This window comes from Rhamphochromis sp. 'chilingali', assembly GCF_963969265.1.
Source record: "Rhamphochromis sp. 'chilingali' genome assembly, chromosome: 4".
Classification (NCBI taxonomy): Eukaryota; Metazoa; Chordata; class Actinopteri; order Cichliformes; family Cichlidae; genus Rhamphochromis; species Rhamphochromis sp. 'chilingali'.
The window spans coordinates 5,441,883-5,461,336 of NC_137948.1; the positions used below are offsets into that span (position 1 = coordinate 5,441,883).

At 41.0% G+C, this 19,454-nt stretch overlaps 2 protein-coding genes and 1 long non-coding RNA gene across 4 annotated transcripts in view; 1 reads left to right on the forward strand and 2 right to left on the reverse strand.

The window, feature by feature from the left end:
• The window catches only part of frmpd1a (FERM and PDZ domain containing 1a), a 58,520-nt gene that overhangs the window by 18,470 nt on the left and 20,596 nt on the right, over positions 1–19,454 (reverse strand). For both annotated transcript variants that reach the window (XM_080879504.1, XM_080879503.1), the window contains exons 3-6: positions 8,175–8,297; positions 7,707–7,870; positions 2,553–2,655; positions 2,368–2,413 (exon numbers count right to left, since the gene is read on the reverse strand). In XM_080879504.1, coding sequence (XP_080735630.1) covers positions 2,368–2,413; positions 2,553–2,655; positions 7,707–7,870; positions 8,175–8,293 — 432 coding nt within the window. In that variant the 5' untranslated portion in view covers positions 8,294–8,297. The remainder of the gene's footprint in view (positions 1–2,367; positions 2,414–2,552; positions 2,656–7,706; positions 7,871–8,174; positions 8,298–19,454) is intronic.
• LOC308395262 (uncharacterized protein) lies at positions 14,716–16,531 on the forward strand. Its single transcript, XM_080880054.1, has 2 exons — positions 14,716–15,078; positions 15,965–16,531. Exons 1-2 carry the CDS (start codon positions 14,819–14,821, stop codon positions 16,233–16,235), a joined length of 531 nt encoding a protein of 176 aa, XP_080736180.1. The 5' UTR covers positions 14,716–14,818; the 3' UTR covers positions 16,236–16,531.
• LOC308395263 lies at positions 16,575–18,147 on the reverse strand. The gene is made up of 2 exons (XR_013971358.1): positions 17,678–18,147; positions 16,575–16,839 (listed from the first exon to the last, which is right to left on the reverse strand). It is a non-coding gene; the product is annotated as an uncharacterized lncRNA (long non-coding RNA).

Here is a 19,454-nt window from a genome sequence, read left to right on the forward strand (position 1 = left end):
CTTTGATTATTGCACCTGATCACACGCTCTCAGAAATTAAGCAGAATATCAGTTCTTTAGACCCTTCATTTCAGTCGAGTCTCAGAAACTTGGGTGTTATATTTGACAGTTCAATGTCTCTTGAGAAACACTCTAAACAACTTGTCCTGAACTTTTTTATCATTTAAGAAACATTTCTAAACTCAGACTACTGGTGTCAAAGGCAGAACTTGAGATGATTATTCATGCTTTTATCTCTTCTCGTTTGGATTATTGTAACGGTCTTTTTACTTGTCTCAACAAATCAGCTCTGGATCGCCTTCAGTCTGTACAGAATGCAGCGGCAAGACTTTTAACTGGTACAAACAAAAGGTCACACATTACTCCAGTTCTGGCTTCTCTTCATTGGTTGCCAGTAAATTTTAGGGTTCATTTTAAAATTTTAGTTGTAACTTTTAGAGCTCTGCACGGTGAAGCTTCCCAGTATATCTCTGACCTGTTGAAACCTCATGCTTCATCCCGAGCACTTAGGTGTTCAGGTCAGAGGCTACTGGTGGTCCCACGTACTAGGTTTAAAACACGTGGGGATCTACTGACTCCTTTAAAAAGCAGCTGAAGACATTTTTATACAAACAGGCTTTTAATTAATTTTAACTTGTATGTCTGATCTTATTGTGAAGCACTTTGTAATTTTTATCTGTGAAATGTGCTATATAAATAAATTTTACTTACTTACTTACACATAAGTTATCATATGCCTCCTATAAAAACTGCATGGAAGATGTTTGCTAATTTAGCTTTCACCACAGTTTATAAACCAGTATGGCTCTGGTGTCTTTATTTACAGTGGTGCAGAATCAAACAAATATCTGCATATGAATAAGCAAACTTTGCATGTACAGGAAATTTAGTATCTTTTTAGTATCAGAAGCTGGTTTTCATTTGAAGTCTTGCATTCTAAGTTATCTTGACCAGTAATGTTTGAGGAAGCTTTATGCATGGATTTAAAAAGCTAATGTGCAGAGGGGAGAATAAATTTTCCAAAATTAACCATCAACTTACATCTGGCAAGGATTTCTTGTTTGTTTGTTTTTTTGTTGGACCTTTTTTTTAAAAAGAAAAATGCATTCATAAACAGTGAACGATGCATGGGTCATGGCTCTTGAAACAGATAATCATATCGCAGCGATAATGAAAAATCTGTTTCAAATCAGCAAGCTAGTAAACAGATTCCCCACAATGAGTGATGTCTTCATCCTAAACTGCTACGACTTAACTACGAGTGATGGTCTTTAACTACAAATCTAAACAAACTAATGCATGACTCCAAAGAATGTGGACTCAAGTAAGAATATTGGTTTTGGCAATGACCTCCAAAATGCAGGGTTGTCCATTACAAATACATGGTGCTAATGCAATATATTATGGATTTGTGTTTAACATTTAAAAATGCTGCTTGTAAAAAATTCTCAAGCTCTTTGAGTGAATCTTGTGCTCATCGAATCATATACTGTATACAGTAGATGTTAAAACTGGAATATCCATACAAGTGGAAGCCTTTATATACAATTATTTTATCATAAATTTATACTGCAATATGAATCATGCTGTGTGGTAACAAAGATAAACACATTGTTGCCTTCATTGCTGCACAACAAGTGACAGTTGGCAGATTAAAGCACTTAAAGAAACTGCCAAGCAATTCTCTTATCTCACTGTCTAATTATAACAGAAAAGTCTCTTTTTATCGTGGTTCAAACTCTTGATTTGACAGAGACGAATATTTTCTAAGAAATGCTGCTAATTCCTTAGAGTTCAGTAATTATTTCTTGGGGGAGCTGTGAGCTATGAAACACACAGTAGAGGCGCTTCCATCACCAAAGTGCTGATGCAGCCATTTATTTACTGATCTATTTCACCTCAGTGCAAACACATACGTCAACTTCACCAATACAGGCTGAGGTCCACAACGTGTGCCCGCGCACACGCACAGTTTGACTGATGAAAGATGTGTGTGCAGAAGAAGAGCTGCCAGTTTGAATGTGTGTACTATGGTGTCACAGTTAATGGGGATATAGCGGTGAGACCCTGAGGACAGGACTGTTATAAGCAAGGATGCCTGATCCCAAGGTATCTGAATAAGTTTGCTGACAGGCTTCCATACATAAAAACACTGTATATGGACAGTATGTATTCACGTGTGCACACAGTAGACACATTGTGCGAGTGCGCTTTTACTACCTAATGAAAACAGGAAACAAGAAATACATTAAGTTCATCTAAAGTGCTGCTGGAAGAGGACCAGCCATTATCCACTTAACTGTAAGTCTGTTTGTGCTGTGTATGTCTTTGAAGTGTGTTTCTCTTTGATAGATAGGGCAGACTCACCAGCATTGTTCTGAGTACCGTCATAGTCAACGTATCTGGGCACTCCCTGAAAAAAAAAAAGTACAGAAAGGGAGGGTGTTAAGATGACACATGGTATGCATTGCTTAATTTTAAATAACTGCAGAGTATGTACCAATCATCAGGCATATGCATGTGTGTTTGTGAATGCAGCTGTCTGTGCAGACCTGATTATCTCAGTAGCTTGCTCTGGGGTCAGGTCATCGACAGAGACGTTATTGATCTTCACAAGCTGGTCGCCAGGGACGAGCCGACCATCTGCAGGCCCACCTGCACACATAAAATGTCCTTGTGTTGTCGTGCCCGAGGGTGTTCAATCAGCCTGCGCTCATACTGCAACTGGCGCTGCTGACAGGCTGTAGCTTGTATTCTAGTGATTTCCTTTCATCTCACTCAGTGCATAATTTTTCATACAGCTCTCCAAATCTAACTGTGGGACGACCAATCATTGTGCTTCCAATTTTGGGCACATATAACAACTGTGCTATCTCCACCTCATTTACTGTACTTCTCAGTACCGACATAATATTTTATTTATCATCTCTATAATCCAAAAACGATTGGCTGCTGTCGGCGCTACTGACGACATCTGTTATCTTTGTCCTTTCGGTGAATGAACATGTAAATGTGTTTCAGTGGCGATCAAAAGCTATAATTAGAAGCACAGATTATATTCAACTACTACACATTATTGCTGCTGCTGTGCCTTTGAACTCTGCATGTTAAACTATGCTCTGGTTGAACTGGTACAAGATGTGAAAGAAACTGTATTTTTGTGTTGCATACAGTTAGCTGATAAATTACTACATTTTACAACATCACACTTTTCACCATAGACTGCATATAATAGCTACTTCAGTTAGAGCTGTGCTACTTTAAGCTCAGTGTTTTCCCCACGGCAGATTTGGTGTTTTAAAGTCAGGCGTGACAAGCAAAGGGTGGATGTGAATGAGAAACCCAAAGATGCTGCACTCTCATAGGGTAGTGACTTGTCAATCACATCCCACAGCATGTCTTGCTTTATCATCGCTTTTAACTCTAACGGGAACAGCACGCACATTACATCATATTCCATAAAACTAGACACTAGCAAACAAGATTAAAAAAAATTATTTGAAATTTGTTTACTGTGTTTACAAATTATGGGAGTCAAGCCGTTTTCAGAAGCTCCGTCTGTGATTTCGGCTAAAAAATAAAACTGCAATCGATCTGACTTGCTAACAGGAAAGCAAAAGAACTGAGCCTCAGATCACAAATAGCATACGTGAATCTATTCTGAGGGACATCCATCATCTCTGTTACTTATTAATAAACCATATCATCCACCAACATGTGTTTATTCTGTACATCAGGTAACCATATAATTCAGAGAAAGCATTGAATACTAGTATGTTATCACAATTAAATAACTAAAATAAACATAGACAGATGTTGGGCGATATTGATGGGCCTGAAAAAGCCTATCGAATAATGGATTCATATTTCACAGTCAAGATGCTGCAACACGTGCTGCAGACAGACGGACAGGGAGAACGAATTGAGCCAAGACTCGGTGGGGCCACTGGAGACATGAGCAACAGCATCTTTATGCGTGCGTGTGTGTGTGTGTGTGTGTGTGTGTGTGTGTGTGTGTGTGTGTGTGTGTGTGTGTGTGTGTGTGTGTCTGACAGGCAGAAACAGATGGTGACCAAGAGGACAAGAGAAAGAAGGTAATCTGACCCTGGACCTCAGGGGGATTCAGACCCATGCGCTTTTCTAGGAGAAATAAATGTAGGATATAATACAGATATGCTTTTAATAGCAATAACTGTTGTTTAGTTACATTTCAGTGATTCTTTTCAGAGTCTGTATGTTACAGTATTTGATATCCCATCTTTGTACTTTAGGATGCATAAAGAAACCATATAGTTTTTATTTCTTGAAATTTTGAAGTCATCAGGCTGCTGACCACATGATGATAACTTTTCTACCATTTCAGATCTGTGACAATGTTGGGTCACAGAATAACGCTTCAGACACACAAGCCTGGAGAAACTACTAAAAACCTCTGTGTAATGGTTTTTGTTGCCATTCACAGAGCATCTGTGAATATTTCACCATTTCTTCTGTAGGTGCAGGATGGCGCCATTATCTGTCCAACGCTATCAAAAATGGTATATCCAGTATTTTCCTGGGTATCAGTATTGAGTATGAAACTCTATAGCTGTGTCCCAAAACATAGGCTGCATTCTTCGGAGGCCGCATTTGAAGGCCGATTACGTCACAGCCAGCCGACGAAGGCTGTCCCAATTCGTCGAGTCCTTCAAAAGCGGCCGACAAATGCGTCGTTCATTTCCCCGATTTTGAAGGATGGGTCGGGTGTATCCTTCGTGGCCCACCATATCCCAGAAACTTTTAACATATTTTCAGGCGAGAAAGTAGCTGTGTAAACTTCAAATATCTGCTTGGTTTATCAAGACATTGCATATATGCAAAAGTGCGCCGACGTTTTTGGAGACGTCTGTTACCCACCCGCTCAACAGCTAGCCGGGGGGTTCAATGGTCACTTGAGCCGGTGAGAGCTGCGGACTCATTGTTTCATCCAGTTTCATTGTTTTCGGACCCCCGCTGTCTTTCGCTACTGAGGTTAAACATGATACATAAGTCACTCGGATAACTTAAAAATGTAATTGTTTGGCTTTTTTCAGTGTTTTATTTGTTCCGGAGTCAATCGGTTTGGCTGAGAAAAAGTTATTAGATTATTAGATTAAATAAAACTTTATTAATCCATCAGGTGGGTTCCTCTGGGATTTTCACACAGCTGAATACAAGTCAAACAGAAAACTGATTAAACAGAAGTGTGAGACGGTCGAGAATTTATGGCAGTGTCCTGTTATATTTTAGATAGCAAGGAGCAGATGGCTGAGTTTATTAAACTCCACTGACACAGTGGTGACGCAAATCTGAAGGCTAGACCGTCCCATTTCACAGCCTCGCACTTCTGGCCTTCTTGGTCTTCGAAGGACCCGGCCCACGTAGACCGTGAAGGCCGAGTCCTCCGAAGGATGCAGCCGACGTTTTGGGACACAGCTTATGTTATGACAACCCTGTTTGTTCTCTTCAAGAACATGGCAGCACAATTTGCAATGTTGCAGCTGAACAAACAACAGACTTATGTCTTGTTTGACAGAGTCCAAATACGCTTGGCTGTAATTCACAGTGACAAGTTTGCTAAAAAACAAACAGTTAATCAGCACAAACACTTTACACCAACAGCCAGCACGGTGGTGGAGGGGTGACGATTTGGGCTTGTTTTGCAGTCACAGGATCTGAGCATTTTGAGGTCACTAAGTTAATCATGAACTCCTTTGAATAACAAAGTATTCTAGAGTCAAATATGAGGCCATCCGTCCGACAGCTAAAGCTCAGACAAAAGTGGGTCATCCAACAGGCCAATGATCCAAAGCACAAAAGCAAGTCTACAAGAGAATGGCTGAAAAAGAAGAAAGGTGTTCCAATAGCCCATTGATTGAAAAAAATGCAATACAGTGAAAATAAAGTTACAACCTAATGGCGCAAATTGAGAAAAACAAAACATGGTTGAGCCACTCTGATGTGGTGGGATCTTAAGAGAGCTGCAAATCTCAATTAATTTAAGAAATATTTTAAAGAGTGGACTAACTCCTCCACAATGATCTGAGAGACTGATAAAGTCATACAGACAACAACTACTTAAAAAGATTCCTGCTAATAGTGGTTCTACACGCTACTGAATCATGGAGTGTACTCGGTACTTCACAAAATTGTATAGATTCCATGATAAATCTCTTTCACAAATACTTCTTTTTTTAAAAATATGCAAAACAATTTTGAATGGTGTCATCAAACCGAAATCAAATCTGTTGTGCTGTTGAAATTAAAATTTTTTCATCCAGTTATATATTTATAATTTTCCTTTTTATTTTTTGTGATTAATAGTGTGGCGTAAAAAAATCCTGTATACATTTATTAAACGTCAGACTTCTAAAAAGGAACTGATTAAAGGAGAGATTTCACCTCTGCTTTAGAAGTGATTTATAGCAGGCTATTGCCAGAGGGAAAAAACGAGGTTCTGACTGAGGAAGCCTTTTGTGCAGCATGTGCTGGCAAATCCTTACATCTCTGTAAATTAATTTAGTTAAGAGGACTGATTTAAGGTTTCCAACCACACCCCCCAGCTGCATACACATTCCACCTCTTTGAAACCCGAACCATACTTCTAATCTTAGTCATATCCGTCTATTGCATATCAGGCATTTGCCTGGAAGTGATTCTTGGAGACAGTGCATCGTCCGAATGTATGTGCTCCCTGACAGCCTCAATCGAGGGCTAAAAACGCCATCTTCCTTGAATCCTTCCAAATGTGTTTTGGAACACACACACACAAACACATAAGCACCACAGTTCATTTCCTCTGTTAATATAATTTTGTGTGCATGTATGCAGTATCTGCAGCCTTGGAGGCTTCACTTTTGTCAGTTTGTGTTGCACAGTACACTGGCCAGAGGCCTGCAGGGGTCTGGCACAGCTCCACGCCTTCATTTGCTGAGGAGATTTACTTTATGCAAAATAAGGGCATGGTTCTAGAGACAACAGGGAGAATGAGCCAAACAATATTCTGTTCCTGAGTGAACTGTATATACAGTATTTTACCTCCTAACAATCACAGCCTCGTTGTCAGTAAAGCTTTTAGCTGAGTAAACATATCAGTCCTAAACATATTAGTAATAGCAGCTTATACAAGCATAAAGTAGAATAAAACCAGAGGTGCATTAAATGATGATTCTGTAGGTTTACATACCAAAATTCTTTAATTTATGCTGTGGCTGTGGAATTACTTGTTCTTTGCTACTCTCCACTCATGAGGTGTACAGTGGCTAACGCTGTCGTAAGTTTTCACCTACAGAAAGAATAATAAAGGTGTGATTTTAGGTGGGAGACATTGACAAAGTACTAGAGCTCTGCAGACTGTGGCAATAGAAATTGACTCTTGGCAGGTAGGATGAAGTCTCTGTGGGAGAAGAAGCCTAAGCTGGTGAAGAGGTTCCTATAGCAGGGCTCAGGTGAACATGCAGTGTCAGCTTTAAAACAAAAGGCCCTGATTCAAACTAATAATGCACTCCTTCTACTCCCAAGGTAGTGAAAAGTGCTGCAGTAGATTTAGGGACAAGAGGGCTACAGATCACCGCATAGAATAGCTATTTATAAACACAACAAGGTTTAGTATAGAGACCCATTTGATTTAAAGTTCAGAAATCTGTGTCACGGCTATTTCCTTAGAACGGTGCTGTTGCAAACGTTACCTGAGGTGACCTCCTCCACCAGAATCGGGTTCTGGGAGGAAAGCGTGAGGCCATGAGAGTTGAGGTTTGGGTCGCGCTGGATCTGAATATTGAAGCGGAAGGGATAATTCCTCTGGTCAGAGCTACTGGACTCTGCTGTCTTCCCTTCTGCTGCAGCCCGATCCCTGGAGGAGTAATTCAGGAGTGACATCTTACTGCAGTATCTGTATTTCTCACAGAGCAGTACTACTGTGAACAGCCTTATATTTGTGGGGATAACAAAAACAAGGAAATAATTGTGAAAAGCCACAGATTAAAGCATTAATTTATTTGTTACTGGATGAGAGAACCTGTTTTAGAAGGTTTTACAAATATGGGCTTCCTTTGATGATGACTGTAGACAGGTGCATCTCAAGGCAAAATATATCAAAGATAGTAAAAATGGTAAAATAATGGATTTATACAAAAAACAAAAAAAAGACATAATACCTGCTCAGAGAGTGAGATCTGCTGCCCAAGTCTCTGGACCGTCTCAGCCATCGTCCCACTACCTGCTCTACTCGGCTGGTCCTGCGAGACGGGGAGCGGCTCCTGTCCTGCACCTCCATTTACCTGGCAGGGGTTGTAGATCAAAGGAGCCATTTGTGTCGTAGATTTAGTTAAATGGCTCCACATTAAACAAATATGCAATGTACAATGTAAATGTTTCATAAAAGAATCTAAACAGGAGGCTGGAGAGCTTCCTGGTTGTTTTCCCTCTAGGTGAACGTGACAAACAAGCCTAAGACCACAAGCACCGTTCACAAAAGTGTGCAAACACAAGAGGCAATACCTGGCAAAGCTGCAGCACATGTTTGACTAGAATGAAATGTAAGAGTGTAAGCCCTTAATCACTCTCATGACAGGAGAGACAATCCCTCTTCAGCCAGAGCTCCAGGGAGCTGGTCAGAGTTACAGTTTTCAGCTTTTGTTGCTTCGTGTTAAAGAAAGCCCAGCTGCAACACTAAGACTACACTCCAGATGCAAACAATCCTGCACATGGCATTTGTGTGCTCATGCGTAAATCTGTGCTGTGATATGATGATGTTAGGGGTACAAATCAGACTCTATTACATTAGTGTATGCAGAATACAAATTCAATGAAAACACCCTGCAAAAAAATAAAGGAAAAACAGTAAGTGGAGACACAGTACCCACACGCACACAAGCACACACACACACTGGGTATTAGATATTTAATATTTCAACTGAGGCCAGCAATGATGTTACTTGTTGCATCATGCTACTTAAAAGGCTCTTAGCCCAAATTATGAACCAATCACTTACTGCATGGTGCCTCAATAAACATCAATATTGGTAGTTTATCATTCCAATAACAATGGTGTTTCCCTTAAATGTGTCCCTGTTGTGTTGCTGTGAGACAGGTGGTACTTATAAATGATTGTTGGTTGGTGAGAGAGATGTAATGGACATGGGACACCTCTGGCGTCTGCGGGGCTCGGTCAGACTAATGCACGGGCCTATGATGCAATACTAAGTTAATGGGCCTCTGTGGAGCCATACAGTATTTGAGGTAATACAATATCAGCTTACATGCATGTGTGAGCTCATTAAGACCTACAGACTTGGGGAAATCTCCACAATTTTGGACATTCTAGCTTTTGTTTTGTGTGAAAACCCGTGCGAAAGTTGAGTCAGTTCTAAGAAGAATGTTAAGCAGGCTGAAAAAAAAAGAGTAAGAAAGGCATTTTTCTTCCTGACAATTCCCTCTGCAACATGTCAGCAAAGAAAAGCAGCATGACATCACTTTGCTGACACAGAATATCAAGTTCTGCTGCTGATGCCTCGTAACAGTTGAATGAAAGTTAAAATACACGTCTCCTCAAAACAGGGGTTCTGGATTGTCTCCCTAATGGCTGCACCTTACAAAAGTGGTCACAAAACATTTACTCATGCTGCAGCCAGTCAATTTTGGTGTTCGTAAAGCAGATCTCCACCATATGCATCTCTTACATGCCGCTATAAAATCCAGTGCAGGCAGATGATAGTAGCAAAAGGAAATGTTGCATTCAGTGAAGCAACGGGGTGAGAAAAACAAGATCAGTCATCAGTAACTGTAGTGTTGACAGCAATTAAGTCAGGCACATCATGAACAGGAGGAGCTGAGGTAAAGGTGGGTTACAAAGTGGTCTGAAGAGGAGGCGAGCTACACAACTTAAATAGCTCAAACTACATGAGATTTGTAGTGGATGTGTAGGAAATATCATCTGAAACATTACAGATTACAGATCTGCTTTTATCGTGTAAATGGATCATGTGCCTACATAAAATAACAGTTCCATAGGTTGGGCTCCACTGATACAATTAAATGTAACACATTTAATTAAATTAATTAAATGTAACACACTTAATTGTGTGATGAAAGGTGTATCCATTGTCTTTTAAGAAAAGTAACAGGTTTTCAAAAAGCCTAAATGTAGCACCTGAAGATGCTAGGCAGAGCTTTGCAGATGCACATCTACATGCTGTAGCTGTTAGCTGTCACCCAGTGGCAGTGTTGATACTGTGTGGAATGTGGACCAGTATATTTGTGCTATATGTGCTCATGTTTGTGCCATTGTTGGTCCTTTGTTAGCCCCTGCCACAGAAAAGACAACAGTCACCATATTTGAAGAACTTCTTGCTGATAGAGTGCCATTTCATGGCTCTTCTTCTGTGGTTCCCTTTTGTTTCAATTTTCAACCAATCAGGATTCTACCTATGCACAACGCTCTGTTGGCTTTTTGGAGGAGTGCACACAAGTGAGTCTCCACTACCTCTGCACTGGCCGAATTCCCACAATCCCTCTCTCTGCACATGGAAACCAACATGGGACCATAAATCAGGCTTCCCTCACTCCCTAACCCCCCACACACACACACACACACACACACACACACACACACACACACACACACACACACACACACACACACACACACACACACACACACACACACACAACCTTCCTCCCAGATGACTGAAGCAGTCAGACAAAGACCTGGGCATTAGCTGATACCTTATACCCCCTTCACATCCTTACGGGCTGAACCTACTGACTATGACTGGGAAAGAGATTCTCTGACAGTAAGCATTCATGGAGAATCACCTTACTTACTATGAATGATACAGGGGTGAATGAAAAAGTGAACAAATGAATGAATGACTGATTTATTTTGGAAATGTATTAATGATAATGATTTCATATAGAATCAATGAGTAACTGGACAGGTTGATGAATGGATAAGGAGATGCTCTGAATGGAACAATGACGTAAAGCACAGTTAGCCCTGTGACAAGGTGATGAGCAGAAGGATGGATTAATTAATGAATAAAGTTTGGACTCAGAGATGTAATCAATGAGTGAATAATCTCACAAGGCCTTCCCAGTGAGCAGCTGCAGGAAGGAATTTCCCCCAGATGGGCGTAATGATGGACATAGAGGAAACAAAAGATTAGAGAGGAGAGGAGACGGGAGGAAATGTGTGACAAGTACAGGAAACTAAATGAAAGGGCAGAAGACAGGCAAGTGTGATAGAAGGTGAGACAGGAGGCGGGCTTAGTGATGAAAGTGGTGAGTGACATAAGCAGACAGCAGTGGCTCCTGGGGGATCTTGACTCATAAGTACATTATCCATCCATCTGTCTGTGAATAACTCTCTCCTCCTCTTGTTCCCTCTGTTCTCATCCTATCGGCACCTCACTTCTCGCTATTCCATATCACACTCTACCGATTTGCTTCATCTGCAGTATCTCACTTCTCAGGTTGCACAGACCCAAAACAGAAGTGTACTCAGCTTTGCTAGGGACTGACTAACCCAAGAACCGCAGCAGCACGAAGATCACACAAGTTAAATGGTTACATAAGAAAAGGTACAGACCCCGAGACACTGAAGTAATGGATTTACAGAGCAGTGACTTACTTCTAAAAGTAGATTAATCAGGGATGGATCGTAGCCAAATGTCTGTGCATTTTAAAATACAAACACTGGGACAAAGCATTCATCTACATCCAATCCCCTCTAATCCCATAAACATGGTTTCCTTCCTAAGTAGCTTTGATTGAGTATACTGATGAAGTACAAGCCCAGGGAATTAAATTCACTACAGTAAAACATAGGAAAAAATCTATTTTCCAATGGACATATTCAAGGCAGAAATCAAGGCAGCAAAGGAAACTGAGACTGTACTTTCCTCTCTCATCAATGATACAACATGTCAAATATCTCTTTCATAAATATTCTAGCTCCATTGTTAGTGTTTCAAAGCTCTAACTCCTGGTTTATCGTAATGAAAAGTTAAGAAAATAGGAATTTTATCCATTTTCAGTCGTGTGATTTGTATAGGATGGACTGTTATTGGAATATTTCAGGCTGAATTGTGAAACTACACCTCTAGATTGTTGTTCTTTAGATCTAGTTTGTTTTGCTCTACTTTACTACACAATACAGTAAACTATGTGAATTTATCATGTGCTCATCTTGGGAAATCAAATGCGTATGGTAATGTGAAAGAATGCACGGGACACTGGCATCTTGATACATCACAATTGTGCAGCAAACAGGAACAGAGTCGGAGGCTCTTGGTGTCGTAGTGGTACAAGTCACATGTCTGTCAGCTCGGGTTGTATCCTGTTTGGGAACTCTGTGTTTTGCACTTTTTACTTCTGCTTTCACTTGGTGGCACATTAAATCTATGATAATCTTATTAACATTGAGCTAAAAGATCAGCCCTGCACTTCAAAAAATTAGGCTTACCCAGTATATTTAAACACAATGAGGAGTGATCTTTTACAAGTTTCCATATGTGATGAGTTTTAAGGAGACTTCACTATACGTCAGTGTGATATTTGCTGCAGGTTGCTTATTTATTTTTATGACATGGTCACAAAGAGTCAACAAAGAAATAGATTAGCATGAGGATTATTAATATGCAAGTGCATATTAATAATGAGAACATAACATAACATTTAAAAAAGGGACTTCATTTTAAGCGTGGATTTAAACAGAAAAATATAAAACACAGCAGTTTTTCTTGAACCGTACTTTGACATAAATGCTGCTCTCATCACTGAGTTAAGTCTAAGTATTGTGTGACTTTTCTTCTAGAAATGTTTTAAATAATATGCATGTCTCATATGTGTGGTGAGTTTCCTGTGAGCTTTATGAGCAATGTGACTACTTGCTGCATGTCATGTGGCAAGTGTTTAGAGGATACTTCAGTGTGGTTTAGTCATGCACCGCCTTACAACCCAGGAAAAATATTATACCACTTTTATGTGATTTTTATACCACATTATCAGTATAAAAAAGGAAAACACATATTCATGATTTTTGTAATATCGTGATATTTTGTTGACATCTTACTTGTTTGCGTACACTACCGGTCACAAGTTTTAGAACAGCCCAATTTTTCCAGTTATTTATTGCAGTTGAAGTTGTTCAAGTCCAATGAATAGCTAGAAATGGTACAAAGGTAAGTAGTGACCTGCCAGAGGTTAAAAAAAAGGTAAGGTTACCTAAAACTCTAAAGTAATGTACATTTCAGAATTATACAAAAAGTCCTTTTTCAAGGTACACAAAATGGGTTAACAATTTAAAGCTGTTCTGCAGCAATGGAGGTTGATCAAGCCTTGAAAGCTGGTGCTACTGATTCCTACAGGTGTTCCAACCTTTCTGGATTACTTACAACCCTCTTGGTTAGAACACACTCCGGTACCATCATTTGAACAGTATTATACTGCAGAAAGTAGTGTGTTGTAACAGAAATGGCGAGAAAAAGGCAATTAACAATGGAAGACAGACAGACCATCACAACACTTAAAATGTAGGTCTTTCCTACAGAGGAATTGCAAAATCAAAAGTCAAGGTACAGTTTTCTTCACCATCAAAAGGCTCAGAAACAGAAGCCTCAACTGAATCAGAGGACAAGTTTCTGAGAGTTAACAGCTTGCGTGATAGGCGGCTCACAGGACAACAGCTTAATAGTGGTCGTAGTAAGTATAGTGGCTTGCAAAAGTATTCCCCTTGGACCTTTCCACATTTTGTCACATTACAGCCACAAATATGAATCAATTTTATTGGAATTCCACGTGAAACACCAACACAAAGTGGTGTACACGTGAGAAGTGGAACGAAAATCATGCATGATTCCAAACATTTTTTACAAATAAATAACTGAAAAGTGGGGTGTGCGTAATTATTCAGCCCCCTGAGTCAATACTTTGTAGAACCACCTTTTGCTGCAATTACAGCTGCCAGTCTTTTAGGGTCTGTCTCTACCAGCTTTGCAAATCTAGAGATTGAAATCCTTGCCCATTCTTCTTTGCAGAAAAGCTCCAGCTCAGTCAGATTAGATGGGCAGTGTTTGTGAACAGCAGTTTTCAGATCTTGCCACAGATTCTCGATTGGATTTAGATCTGGACTTTGACTGGGCCATTCTAACACATGGATATGTTTTGTTTTAAACCATTCCATTGTTGCCCTGGCTTTATGTTTAGGGTCGAGGTCCTGCTGGAAGGTGAACCTCCGCCCCAGTCTCAAGTCTTTTGCAGACTCCAAGAGGTTTTCTTCCAAGATTGCCCTGTATTTGGCTCCATCCATCTTCCCATCAACTCTGACCAGCTTCCCTGTCCCTGCTGAAGAGAAGCCCCCCCAGAGCATGATGCTGCCACCACCATATTTGATAGTGGGGATGGTGTGTTCAGAGTGATGTGCAGTGTTCGTTTTCCACACATAGCGTTTTGCATTTTGGCCAAAAAGTTCCATTTTAGTCTCATCTGACCAGAGCACCTTCTTCCACATGTTTGCTGTGTCCCCCACCTGGCTTGTGGCAAACTACAAACAGGACCTCTTACGGTGTGTTCACACCGAACGCGATGGACGCGAATAAAACGCCCCAAACGCCCCTAATTTGACGCGTGTACATTCGCGTCTCAACGCGTGTCCAAGAAAAATCCATCGCGCGTCAAAATGTATTTTGACGCGCGTGAACCGGAAATGTGGGAGGAATGTGGGAGGGAGTTGTGCCAGACCGGTATCTTTGCAAGATGGCAGCTATCGAGCTAGCACTTGAAGAGAGAGTCTCCCTTCTCTATGTACTGTGGAGAGCAGAGCAGCAGCGTAACAGACGTCCTCGCCGTACCTGGGTCCATCAGGTCCTCCAGAGGCATGAGCAGTTTGGTGAGTTTCACCACTTGCTCCAGGAGCTGCGCCTGGATGACGGCCGATTCCAGCGCTATCACCGTTGGCCAGTTTGAGGACCTGCTTTCCCTCGTCGGTCCCAGCATTGCCCGCCTAGACACCAACTACAGACGCTCAATCCCACCTGCAGAGCGCCTGTCCGTCTGCCTGAGGTTAGTAAAACTATTTAATACGGTAGTCCTTTATTGATACCTGTGCTAATATGCTAATCCATCCAGTTATACACTGCTAACATGGATGTGCTATGCTAACAGTGAATGCTGTCGGTGTTTACTGAAAGCAAACTGTGGTACAGAGACGACTCTTTATAATATTTCTAGTGATACTCAGAAGCTCTCATCAAGTCCCGATTTAATTCGATTTATGCTGTTATCAGTGTTTGAATGATAGCATGGCTGTGGTGTCACATCAATGTATGCGCTCGGTGTTTGCTGATATCAAACTGTAGCATTAGGACCACTGAGTTAACCTTTGTAGTGATACTCACTCCTTTTTATTTAGACCTGGTTTAATTCTGGGATAGTTGAATGTTTGTATATAATCCCTGCAGCTGTCAGACTCTATAGCAGGGGTCACAGCCTTTATTAAAACAGAGTTAGATAAAACTGTGAACAGTTTGATTCATCTCTAGTTACATGGTTCTATCTTGATAAGCTGTCTTATCACAGATTAATTTTTCAAAAATATTAATGATTTAAGCAAGGAAAGGGCTACATGTCAACATACAACTCTTTATTTCTATTAATGTCTTACTTCATTCCTACCTGATTGACATGTTTAGGAATTATGAGTGATTGGCTCACTGTAGTTGTGAAAGTTGCTACCAATCAAATTATGATATGTTAAAGTTAAAACAAAACAACTGTTTTAGATATTATCTAATATACATTTTGTAATTATCCTTATAATTACAAAATGTTTTATGTAAGATTTAAGTTTTGTGATTTATATCTGACATCACAAAAGTATTTTGGAATTTGAATAATGTATTTTGTAACTGCAGTACACATAATACTGATTTTGAACAATTTTGTCCAGGTTCCTTGTCACCGGGGACTCCTTCAGGACCATCGCGTTCAGTTTCAGAGTCGGTGTGTCCACGGTGAGCCAGATCACCCCCCAGGCAGCGACGTCCATCTGGGACTGTCTAGTGGACGACTTCATGGCTGTGCCTTCACCTGGAGACTGGCGCTCCATCACAGAGGGATTCCAGGAGCGCTGGAACTTTCCTCTGTGCTGTGCAGCTCTGGATGGGAAGCACATCCAGACAAAGGCACCCCATATATCATATAGGAGACACACACATTGATATACACTAAATATTCATTTCATTTCTTTTTTGTGGTGCCCAAATTGATGCACCTGCTTGATTTTGTTTAAACAATTATTGCACACTTTCTGTAAATCCAGTAAACTTCTTTTCACTTCTCAAATATCACTGTGTGTGTCTCCTGTATGATATTTAACTGACATTTTTTATTGTAACAACCAACAATTTATACAGGAAAATAATGTCTATTAACAAGGTTGCCCAAACTTCTGCATCCCACTGTATCAGTATATTTTGTCATTAGTATAATATGAAATAAATTCTACATGTGTCAAGTCATGTGCCAACATTTGCTGTGTAGTAGAACTGAGACATTAGTCATTATAAACATTTATTTGAAATAATATTAAAAGTCTCAAACAGAAAAACATTAAACATAAATATATAAAATATAAGAATTTACAGAGAGACAGGAATAAAAAGGACCAGCTGCTCTCCAGAGCAGGAACAAGGCTGAGGAGGAAATGCTCCATTGGAGACTGGTGTGGCCTCTTCAGGGACTCCAGGATGGCCAGCTCCACCGCCGATGGACCGTCCTGGGACCCGTCCCTCATCTGCCTCGGAGCCGTCCTCCTCTGTGGGCCTGTAAAACAGCACAAAACACAAAGAAATGAGAAGGCTGCTACTAGATTTTAATTTCAACATTGGAAAAAAAAAAAAAAAACAATAACAGGATATAATCAGATTGGTTGTAGATATTTAGTAAAGGTGATCACAAGGGAATCCCACCGACTAAAAAGGTATCAGTGCTTGCTGTACATATCTGTGGGTGCAGCAGCAGGAGCTCAGGGACTGGGGATGCTCTGCTGCAGAATCAGTTGGTTCTATCAATACAGTATTAAATGTTAACAGGTTCGATATAATAATCGTAGAGTAGACAGTGGTCCCTCATTTATTGCAGGGGTTCTCAGAATAACTAGCCCCTGGTCACAGTTCTCACAATTGATTCTCAAAGTGCAAACCTTTGTAGATTGCAAAACGTAAAAGTATTATTATGCCGCGGTTTGTCTTCATCTGCCCGCCACTTTCGTGCGCCTTTTTCCCTCACGGTGCAGGTGTCTATTTCCGAATGAGGCTCATAGTTATGGGTGTTTTTGTGCTGTTTTTTCTATTGGACGCGATGGTTATCAAAACCAAACGTGATAAATTTGGCAAGCGCAGGAGATTTGTCAATCAGGCTGCAGAATGCAATGCTGTACTGTGCAATAAAAAATCAGCGAAAAAGCAAAGCAGTGACGGATGAACAGCGGGACCACTGTGTGCTGTTTATTAATAAACAATAAAATATATTCCTAAATGACAACATGCATAAAAGCAGAACGGTATTTGTACGTCAGTGGGAAAATAGCGGTGGCTTGCTAGCTTTTGTGCGGCTTCCCCGGGTCAGTGAAAACTTTCAAAAGAGAAATGAATGAACTTACCAGGTTGCCCGATCTCTTCACATATCTTCCTCCAAGCTCAGTCCTTTTTATTCCTGTCTCGGTACTGAAAGCAGCTGGTGTTGTACAGCTCCGAGTTGTTTGCTACCGCATTGATTAGCCTTCCCCTCCATTGAAGTATGAAAGGCTTTGGCTGGATCTGCCCCTTTGACCTAGGTAACAGCCACGTCACCAGGCTCCTGATTGGTTGTCGCGGCGCGATTTGACGCTGGAGTTCAGATTTTTCCAACTCGAGCGGTAGACGCGAAACGCGCGTATGCACAAAATGCAACACAAAAACTCACGCGCGTGGTTTTATTCGCGAGTCAAACGCGCCAGACGCGCTACACTGACGCGCGTTTCACGCGTTTTGGCGTTTTCGCGACGCAAATCTGCTTCCGAATTTTCGCGAGACCCGCAATCGCGCGTCATCGCGCCTTTCCATTGACTTTACATGTAAACCTGACGCTCTATTCGCGTCCATCGCGTTCGGTGTGAACACACCGTTATGGTTTTCTGTTATCAATGGCTTTCTTCTTGCCACTCTTCCATAAAGGCCAACTTTGTGCAGTGCACGACTAATAGTTGTCCTATGGACAGATTCCCCCACCTGAGCTATAGATCTCTGCAGCTCGTCCAGAGTCACCATGGGCCTCTTGGTTGCATTTCTGATCAGCGCTCTCCTTGTTCGGCCTGTGAGTTTAGGTGGATGGCGTTGTCTTGGTAGGTTTACAGTTGTACCATACTCCTTCCATTTCTGAATGATCGCTTGAACAGTGCTCCGCGGGATGTTTAAGGCTTGGGAAATCTTTTTGTAGCCTAAGCCTGTTTTAAATTTCTCGATAACTTTATCCCTGACCTGTCTGGTGTGTTTTTTTTTGGACTTCATGGTGTTGTCGCTCCCAGTATTCTCTTAGACAACCTCTGAGGCCGTCACAGAGCAGCTGTATTTGTACTGACATTAGATTACACACAGGTGCACTCTATTTAGTCATTAACACTCATCAGGCAATGTCTATGGGCAACTGACTGCACTCAGACCAAAGGGGGCTGAATAATTACGCACACCCCACTTTTCAGTTATTTATTTGTAAAAAATGTTTGGAATCATGTATGATTTTCGTTCCACTTCTCACGTGTACACCACTTTGTGTTGGTCTTTAACGTGGAAATTAATAAAATTGATTCATGTTTGTGGCTGTAATGTGACAAAATGTGGGAAAGTTCAAGGGGAATACTTTTGCAAGCTACTGTAAGTCTCAGTTTCAACTGTGAAGAGAAGACTTTATGCTGCAGGTTTGACAGGACAAGTTGCAGCAAGAAGGCCATTACTAAGACATCAGAATAAGACAAAGATGCTTGCCTGGGCCATGCAACACTGCCAATGGACTACTGAAGACTGGATGAAGGTATAATGGACTGATGAATCAAAATTTGAAATCCTCAGTTTATCACGCAGGATCTTTGTACGCCATCGAGTCGGAAAGGATGGTTCCACAGTGTGTGGCATCAACTGTCAAACTTGGAGATCAAGGGTGATGGTCTGGACTGTTTTTAATGGATCCAGGGTCGGTGACTTGTGCAGAGTAGGAGGCAGCCTGAATCAAAATGGCTACCACAGCTTTCTACAGCGCCATGAAATACCATCTGGTATGCACCTAGTTGGTCAGGGGTTCATCTTACAGCAAGATAATGACACAAAACACAAGTTCAAGCTATTCCAAAACTACCGCAGGAAAGAAAAACAAGATGGTAAGCTTGAAAACATTTAATGGCCAGC